This window comes from Phacochoerus africanus, chromosome 6 (assembly GCF_016906955.1).
Source record: "Phacochoerus africanus isolate WHEZ1 chromosome 6, ROS_Pafr_v1, whole genome shotgun sequence".
In the NCBI taxonomy this organism is placed as follows: Eukaryota; Metazoa; Chordata; class Mammalia; order Artiodactyla; family Suidae; genus Phacochoerus; species Phacochoerus africanus.
Genome location: NC_062549.1, coordinates 45,761,961 through 45,772,294, shown reverse-complemented (window position 1 = coordinate 45,772,294; position 10,334 = coordinate 45,761,961). Strand labels below are relative to the sequence as shown.

The following is a 10,334-nucleotide window of genomic DNA, read 5'->3' as shown; positions in this document are numbered from 1 at the left end:
CATATGTACAAAGGCAAATAGATAATAAAATAGTCTTTTCAGTCTCACTCTGATTATATACAGTAAGAAATGATCAAAAGACTTTGAAACCTTGGAGACTTTTGATGTACAAACTCTTCCTGAAAACACTGGCTTCAAAAATACAATTATAGCCAATCAATACATTGTTCTGACCAGTCCAATTCAGTATCATATTTAGAAAGTACAACAGGTCTTTTGGATACGAGGCAGTTTCCAAAGTAGAAGGTTAGTATGACTTTAAAGTTTCTGTCCTCAGTAACAGTGCTAAGTTGAAAGGCTCTTTTGATTCTCTTTAGATAGAATCAATTGGAATAGATTCTATCATCTTTTAACTAAAGTTAAAAAAAGACTTTGAGAATAGTCAAATTATAAAGCAAACCAATTTAATTACATGGTAATTCTGAACACAGCTCTTTTTTTATTATATTTTTTGAGATGACCCCAGCTCTTACATAAATTATACATGTAGTTTATGTATGTATATGAGAGTGTGTGTTTATATTCATACACATATAAATAATGGCGCCTATAATATTAAGGGAAATAGGGCAAAAACAAATGAAAAAACTACACTGTAGGTATAAAGTAATCTTAAAATAACCAATAGATTTATTGCTAATGAAGCTTTTCTATCCCCTATTTTAAAAGAAATCTTTTTCTAGGGAACAAAGCAATCAAAAGTAGTATACTAAAGACCAAGAGGGGCAACCTGCCATGGACTAAATTTTGATCTGGATAACAAGCCCCGAGACCAGTGAAGAAAAAGGTACTGGTTTTAGGAGTTCAGAATTCAGTTTAAGATAAACTTTCTGCCAAATGATGCCCTTGAATGCCTTGCCAGTAGACCTGAGATCTGAGAGAACCTGAAAGAACAGAACTACTGAGAGTTTACACTTACCTTTCTATCAGCAAAATTTTTGGCACTGTGCTGGAAGAAACTTTTATTTTTTTAACGAGTGGCATCCAGAGTGACAAACTGCAGGAGATATATTGAATAAAAATTTCTGGGAGCTAAAAGTTTAAACTCCCAAATTCTTCATCCATATATGTCCTTGTTATAAGAAATTACAGAATTAAAACTTAATGTACCTCAATTATTTATAAATGCCCAAATTTTTCCTCTTTTGGCAATAAAACAATCTTTGACAATGTTGGTATTATCACAAACCTAGAGATAGATCATATATTTGAAAAGAAATACCTTTTTAAAAATGTTCTCCCTCCTGTTATTGAGAACTAAGTATTGAACATCCTGAATTATTCTGAGCCTCTAGAGAAATAGGAAAGTTCTTTTCAAATGCTGGTATGAAATCAGTGGGAAACAACAAAAGCAACTTTAAAAGCCACAAGAAATTATGTATCATATATACACTGTAGCAAATACTTTATATTTGAGCATCTTTACAGCTTACATTCCATTATTACAAGTGATGAAAAATTTGCAAGTAGCATGCAAATTATAAATACAGTCTTCCCATTTCACTAACCAAATTCTTACTTCCAGTCTTCCCATTTCACTAACCAAATTAATGTCTCAATTTATGCAGGAAACTGCCTGTAAAGCTGAAACTGATTAGAAAATTCTTTATAGTTTAAAGTATCTCTTTCTCATTTTAGGAGAAACCAAATTCCCAGCCATCAAAATTAAAAATACATTGAATTGTCACAGTCCATTATAGTTATTGTTGCTAGATCCACTTCATTTGCAGGTGTCCAAAATATGAATAATTCTTTATCTTCAAATATATATGTTCTTAAAATGCTACTTAAAGCTTTGGTTGTTTTCCTGTAATAAGAAAATGTTAATTTGTCAATTAGATTGAATGAATGCAGCTTTTACTAATTAGCTTATCAAGCCAAATACTGTGATCCTACTGTTTACAGATCTAAATGCATGTTAGTGAAGAAACTATTAAAGTAACTAGAACTTTTCAAATAAAGTTCTCCTGCGTTTAGAAAAACATATGTAATTCATTTTTAATTATATTAGACTGTATTCCAACCCAGTTGTTCTGTTTTTGTGGTACCTAGGTTTTTTTTAATGTTATTAATGCATAAAATTCAAAAGTAAATAAATTCAATTGTAATGTATAAGATTTGTTCAAAATAAAGTGTAAGTCAAACTTTTACTGACAAAATAAAATGTTAGAGATGGAAAACCTTCAAAATGAAAAAGCGACTATAGTTTATACAGTGTTAAAGTTTAGATTTATTCTTACAGACCAAGGATTACATGGCCTTAAGATCTCTAAATAGGTAGAAACATTCAAGTATCATCAAGGATGCTTTTCCTCATTAAATATTCCTGTGTGCAAAGTATTACAACAAAAACTTTTAAATTTATGCTTTAATTTTAAAAATAATTGGCGGGAGGCCTGCAAGGTAAGGAGTTTAGATTAAGAAACATTAATATGCACAATGAATAAATTAAAATACAAAAATCTGTAATTAGGAAAAAAAAAAAAAAGCTACAGATTCCAAAGGGTTAGAAATCCCGCAAATGGAGAACACAGGAGATACTCTATATCTCACATTTGAGTCATTCTTAACATACCTATATTCTGAACTCATCTCAATAGTATACTTAGGCATACTTCACTTTATTGTGCTTTATAGATACTGTATTTTTTACAGATTGAAGGACCGTGGCAACCCTGCACTAAGCAAGCCTATAGTCATCATTTTGCAACAGCATTTACTCACTTTGCATCTGTCATATTTTGGTAATTCTCACAATATTTCAAACTTTCATCATTACCATATTTGTCATGGTGATCTCTGATCAGTTATCTTCAATATCACTATAGCAGGAAGATTACAACTTGCTGAAGGGTCAGAAGATGGTTAGCATTTTTTAGCAATAAAGTATGTATGTGGGTTTTTTAAGACATAAGGCTACTGAACAACTAATAGCAGTACAGTGTAAACATAACTTTTATATGCACCAGGAAACCAAAATATTCATGTGACTCCCTTTATTGAGCCATTCACTTTACTGTGGTGGTCTAGAACCCATCCCACAATATCTCTGAGGTATGCCTGTCTATCTTTTACATGCTTTTACCTATATGCAGTGGTGTTTATAAAAACTATAAATAAAATAAAGTAAAATTCCAGTCAAAATGTAAGACCATAAAAGATGGGAATCAACATTTACTGAGTACATAATGAGAGATGAGTACCATACTAAAAGCACTCTCATAAATCCCTTGTAATCCTAATAACTAGAGATCATCATCTTTATCTACAATTGCAAAACTGAGCCTCAAAGAAGGTTAAGTGACTTGCCTAAGTTTCAACAATACATCAGTGCACAAGGTGAGGCTACAACCTGAACCCAAGCCTGATGCCAAACCTCATGCCCTCTCCAATCAAATATCCTAAAAGATACATGTATGTATTCACTGTGTATTGTTTTGATAGAATTTGATGAGGTGACAGAAATATAAAGGGCTAAGAAACAGCAAAGACCTGTTGAATAGTAGTGAGTGTTGTATAGAAAGACTTGACAGAACAGAGAGCCCCAAAACAGACCACGCATAGATATATTGCCACAAAGGTGACAGAGGACTATACTTTCACTTAGTATAGCTAGGATATCCACGCAGAAAAAAAAAATAAAACTTACACGATTTAGTAAAATCAATTCCAGGTGGATTATAAAACTTAATCTTAAAACAATGGAACTTTTAGAAGATAATGTGGGATCTCTTTCCATGACCTCCCAGTAGAACAATATTTCCTAAAATATGATGCTTCCATTCTATTTACTGACCAGAGTGGTAGTTACTTACACTACGTGGTTATATCTACATTTAAATTTATATACTTTTCTGAATTATATTACATAATGAGAAAGATTAAAAATATTTAAAGGAAAATATTATAGAAATAAAACAATACAAAAATCTTTAAAAGATAAATATTTAGAACTTTAAACATACAAAATTAGAAAACTACTCACTGGTTTTTGAAGTACAATGGGATGATCAGGTAGAAAGTCTGGTTTTTTTCTGCAGATAGAAACACTTGAGAGCTTCAACAGGAAATCTCTGCTGTATTTGATTCTCTCTGTAGATATTAAACATCAAATGTAATGTTACAAAAGCACAGAACTCTCCCAAACACTTTTTGGCTTATTTCTCTCTGGATGTCCCTTAACTGTCCATTACTTTATAAAATGGTAAGTAGTTTCTATGTAAAAGAGAAAGGGGGAAAAAGTTCTGACAAATATCTACTGCCTCCAATTCTTTTACATGGAAATGAAGTTGACTATCCAAGGAAAACTGAAAGAGAATCCTTTCAGAAAATTGGTAATGTATGGCTTCTTTTATTTAGTTAATCCTATCTAGTAGAACAATCTTGTATTATAAAGTATAACATTTGTAATACTTATTGGACAATTCAGATCCTGCCAAAATGGAACCCTAATAAGCCTATCTCATCTTTATATTAACTTACTAAAAAACTAATGCAATCAAAATAAGTTCAAGAAGCATTTATTGTACACCTATGCAAGGTAATAGCAAAAAAGCTGCAAGTTAAAGTCTCTATCTTCAAAGGGAGCAATGATTCAAATATCTGCAGATTTCTCATTAGAGACTATCACCACATTGGTCTATACTAGTCCATTTACTGGGCCAGAAACAGTGGAGCTACAAGCTTTAAAGTGCTAACAGAAAAGGGCTGGCCACCTTGATTTTCATATTGTGAAATAATAGAAAAAATATATGTATTGGTCTCTGTCCCTGGTTCCTTGCTCAGAGCTCCTTTCCCTAGTAATTTCCTAAGTGATAAGAACACAGAGAGCATCTTTCGTTCTATTTTTTCCTTGACTCTAGTTCCTGACACAGCTTAAGAGCTGAACTTTCCTAGGGGATTTGGTCTTTTGCTCTAATGAGGTAATTCTTGGTGAACTCCTGGATGGGGACTGGTTACCTGAAAGACTAAGCCATGATCAGAAGTTGGGAACTTTCAGCCCCACTCCTACATCCTCTGGGAAAGGGAGAAATGCTGGAGATTGAGTTAATGATCAACTATCCCTACATGATGAAGCCTCCTTAAAATTCCCCAAAGTAAGGAATTTGAAGAGCTGCTGGGTTGGTGAACACATCCACATGCTAGGAATGCGGTACAACTCCATGGGGAGAGAAGCTCCTGCACTTAGGACCTTTCCAGACCCTGCCCTATGTATCTTTTCATACTCTTAAGTAGGTAGTTTTTCCCTAAGATTTGTGAGCTGTCCAAAGAAATGACAGAGTTAAAGGAGGGGGTCTTGAGAATCTCTCTTGAGACTGTCATCTGAAGTGAGGGTACTCTTATGGGGCTAGGCCCTTAATCTATGGGGTCTATATTAATTCCAGATAATGTTAGAATTGAGTTGATTTATAGGACACCAGTTGGTTTTGCAAAGAATTGATTGATATGTGGAAAAAAAAATACCACACACCTAGTGTCAGAAGTTTTATGAGTACAGTAGAGTATTGAAGGTAGAGGAAAAACACAGGAGTGGCGTTTTCTCCCTTACACATTGCCAGTGAAAAAATCCTATAGGAATTCATATAAAGTAAAAAAAAAAAAAAAAAATTCAGATGAAAGCAAACTAAAAGAATTTGTAACCAGCTAAACTGATCTAGAATTAACATTAAAGGAAATTCTTCAGGTTGAAGGGAAATGATACCAGATGAACATTTTAAGCTTCAGCTTAAAGGGAGAATAAAAGAGAAATGGTAAAGATCCAGATAAACATAAAAGACTCCCTTTTTCCTCTCTTAAGTTTCTGACAGCATGCAAAACTGTTGAAAGCAAGATTTCTGATAATACTGGTGGGATTTTCAAGGTATGGAGATATAATGCATATAGCTATAGCAAAAAAGTCAATGCAGTGGGGTATAAGGTAAAGGAATCTACATATGGTTGCAAAGTTTTACTATCATCATTTTGCATGAAGTAGCAAGTACACTGAGAAAGTCAGATATTACAGTCTCTATACCAATCACTTAAAAAGTACAAAAAAGTTAAAAATACAATATATATAACAGAATACCAAAATAAAACTTCAAAAAAATCCAAAAACAAAAGGAAAAACACAGGAGGAGTGGCTTTTTCTCCCTTACACGTGGCCAGTGAAAAAATCCTATAGGAATTCAGATGAAGTTAAAAAAAAAAAAATCAGATGAAAGCAAACTAAAAGAATTTGTAACAGCGAAGGGGGAAAACAAAAACAAAAACCAAGACAAACAGAAAAAAAAATGATATACATAAATTCATCTGTATCACATTAAATCTTAATGGTTTAAACCAGAGTCAGCAAAATTTTTCTGTAAAGGGCCACAGCGTAAAATATTCAAGGAGTTTGGGGACATATAGTCAAACTACTCAACTATGTCTCATAGTGGAAAAGCAAGCACAGATAATAACTAAATAAGCATGTGACATTCCAATAAAATATAATTTTCAAAACAGGCATTTGGCCTGAGGGCCATGGTTTACTCCTAAGTTTAACACTTCAATTAAAGGCCATGAACTGACACAACAAATAATAAAGAAGACTCTGTTATATGCTGCCAGCAAGAGATACAAATATAATATATTTAATATAAATATAAAGACACAGAAAGGCTGAAAGTAAATGGATTTAAAAAGATATACCACACAAAGACTAAGAATAAGAAGGCTGGAGTAGCTATCTTAAAATTAGATAACGAGGAGTTCCTGTCATGGCTCAGTGGTTAACAACCCCAACTACCATCCATGAGGATGGGGGTTGGATCCATGGCCTTGCTCAGTGGGTTGAGGATCAGGCATTGACATGAGCTGTGGTGTAGGTCACAGATGCAGCTTGGATCCCACGTTGCTGTGGCTCTGGTGTAGGTCAGTGGCTATAGCTCCCATTAGACCCCTAGCCTGGGAACCTCCACATGCTGTGGGTGCAGCCTTAAAAAAACAAAAAGCCAAAAAAAAATTAGATAACGAGAAAGCAATCATCTTGTGTTTTGCTCAAAGAGAGTTTCCAAATGTATGAAGGAAAAATTAATAGAAGTAAAGAGGGAAACACATAATTCCACAAAAATACCATGCAATGTAAAAACCACTCCCTCAGAAATTGATATAACTAGACAAAAAAAAATCAGAAAAGACACAGATCTTAAAAACACTATGAACCAGGAGTTCCTGTTATGGCTTGGAGGGAACAAATTTGACTAATAACCATGATGACAATGCCAGGTTTGATCCCTGGCCTTGCTCAGTGGGTTAAGGGTCCAGCATTGCCATGAACTGCATTGAAGGGCACAGACGCAGCTCAGATCTGGCATTGCTGTGGCTGTGGCATAGGCCAGCGGCTACAGCTCTGATTCTACCCCTAGCCTGGGAACCTCCATGTGCGGTGGGTGTGGCCCTAAAAAAAAAAAAAAAACTATCAACCACCTTGATTTAACTGTCCATTATAAAAACTACACCAACAACTACAAAATACAAAATATATTCAAGTAGGCAACCAAGATAGATCATATATGCTCACCATAAAACAAGTCTCAATAACTATAAGAGGCTCAAATAAATAAAATCAGAAATGAAAGGGGAGACATTACAACTGATATTACAGAGATACAAAGGATAAGAGAATACTATGTTGGTGGGATTGTAAATTGGTGCAACCACTGTGGAAAACAGAGGGAGATTCCTCAGAAAACTAAATGTAGAACTACCATTTGACCCAGCAACCCCTGGGCATCTATCCAGAGAAAACCACGACTCGCAAAGACACATGTACTCCAATGTTCATTGCAGCACTATTTACAATAGCCAAGACATGGAAACAACCTAAATGTCCCTCGACAGAGGAGTGGATCAAGAAGATGTGGTACATATACACAATGGAATATTACTCAGCCATTAAAAGGAATGAAATACTGGCATTTTTAACAACATGGATGGACCTAGAAATTATCATGCTAAGTGAAGTCAGCCATACAATGAGACACCAACATCAAATTCTTTCACTGACATGTGGAGTCTGAAAAAGGACAGACTGAACTTCTTTGCAGAACAGATGCTGACTCACAGACATTGAAAAACTTATGGTCTCCGGAGGAGACAGTTTGGGGCGGGGGGATGTGCTTGGGCTGTGGGATGGAAATCCTGTGAAATTGGATTGTTATGATCATTAAACAACTACAGATGTGAGAAATTCATTGGAGTAATTAAAAAAAAGAATACTCTGAACAGTTACAGGCAACAAATGTGACAGCCCATAAGAACATAAATTCTTGGAAACATAATCTGCCAAGGTTGAATCATGAAATAGAAATGTGAACAGACTGATTACTATTAAAGGAATTGAATCGCTAATCAAAAACCTCACAATAAAAAAAGTCCAGGGCTAGATGGCTTCACTGGTGAATTCTACCACATATTCAAAGAAAAAATTAATACCAATCCTCAAATTCTTCCAAAAAACAGAAGAGGAGGGGGCATTCTCAAGTTCATAGTAAGAGGCCAGCATCACCCTGATACCAAAATCAGAAAAGGAAGCCACAAGAAAAGAAAATTATAGGCCAATATCCTTGATAAACTTAGGTGTAAAATTCCTCAACAAACTTAATAGTTTAATACGGTTTTTTTTGAAACGAAATTCAACAGTTCATTAAAAGGATCAAACAGTATGATCAAGTGGGATTTATTTCAGAGATGCAATGATGATTCAATATCCATAAATCAATCATGTTATATACCACATCACAAAATGATAAAAATCTCATGTTATCTTGATACAAAAAAGAAATTGCTAAAATTCAACATCTGTTTATGATAAAAATTCTCAACAAAGTGGGTGTAAATGGAATATACCTCAACATAATAAAAGACATATAACAAGCCCACAGCTAGCATCATACTGAATGGTAAAAAGCTGAAAGCTTTACTTCTAAGAATAGGAACAAAATAAGGATGACCACTCTTAGCTCTTTTGTTCAATATAATATTAGAAGTCCCAGCCAGAGTAGATTGGCAAGAAAAAGAAAAAGGTATCCAAATTGGAAAAGACATTTCTATGTGTCACTGTCTGCAGGTGACATACAGAAAATGCTAAAGAGTCTACCAAAAGCTATTAGAACTAGTCAGTGAATTCAGTGAAGTTGCAGGATACAAAATCAATATACAAAAATTTGTTGTGCTTCTATATACTAATAAACTATAGAAAGAGAAACTAAGAAAACAATCCAAATTACAACCATATCAAAGAATAAAAAACCCAGTAATCAATTTAATCAAGGAGGGAAAGACCTGTATGCTCTAAGACATGAATTCAAAAAATGAAGATGACACAAAAAAATGGAAAGATAGTCTTTGCTCATGGACAGAAGAAATAATATCATTAAAATGTACACATTACTCAAACCAATCTAATTCAATGCAATACCTATCAAAACTTCAATAGCATTTTCATGGAAATAGAATAAACAAATCTTAAACTTTGTATGGAATCACTAAAGACCCCAAAATAGCCAAAGAAATCTTGAGAAAGGACAACAAAGCTGGAGACAACACATCTCTGATTTTAAACTATATTACAAAGTTATAGTAATAAAAACAGTGTGTTATTGGCCTGAAACAGATTTTATATATATATGGAACAGAATAGGAGCCCAGAAATAAACACATGAATACATGGTCAACGGATGTAAGGGGCCAGAACTACACAATGAGAAAAAGTCTTTTCAATAAAGGATACTTGGAAAACTGAACATCCACCTGCAAAAAGAATGAAACCTGCCCCTTATTTTACACTATACACAAAAATTAACTCAAAATGGGTTAAAGACCTGAATTTAAGACCTGAAACCATAACATTCATTGAAAAAAACATAGACAGTAATTTCTATTACATTGGTCTTGGCAATTATTTTTAACACCAAAAGAAAAGTGAACCAAAAGTTAAAAATAAATGAGTGGGACTGTATCGAACTAAAAATTTTCTGCACAGTAAAGGAAAACATCAACAAAATGAAAACGTGGCCTACTCAATAGGAGAAAATATTTGCAAATAATGTTTCTGATAAAGGGCTCAGACCATTGAATAGCAAAAGAAAAATTAATTAAAAAATAGGTAGAGAATTTACATAGATATTTTTCCAAAGACATACAGATGGCCAACATAAACAAGAAAAGATGCTCAACATTACTAATCATCAGGGAAATGCACATCAAAACCACAATGAGATACCACCTGTTAGGAAGGCGATTATCAGAAAGACAAAAAACAACAAGTATCTCAAAGGATGTGGAGAAAAGGGGAACACTTGTCAACTGCT

The 10,334-nt window shown here is 33.9% G+C and overlaps 1 protein-coding gene across 1 annotated transcript in view; it reads right to left on the bottom strand.

The window, feature by feature from the left end:
* Nucleotides 1-384: 384 nt before the first annotated feature.
* The window catches only part of C6H8orf88 (chromosome 6 C8orf88 homolog), a 59,059-nt gene continuing 49,109 nt past the window's right edge, over nucleotides 385-10,334 (bottom strand). The window contains exons 5-6 of the mRNA XM_047783632.1: nucleotides 3,986-4,092; nucleotides 385-1,807 (exon numbers count right to left, since the gene is read on the bottom strand). Coding sequence (XP_047639588.1) covers nucleotides 1,784-1,807; nucleotides 3,986-4,092 — 131 coding nt within the window. The 3' untranslated portion in view covers nucleotides 385-1,783. The remainder of the gene's footprint in view (nucleotides 1,808-3,985; nucleotides 4,093-10,334) is intronic.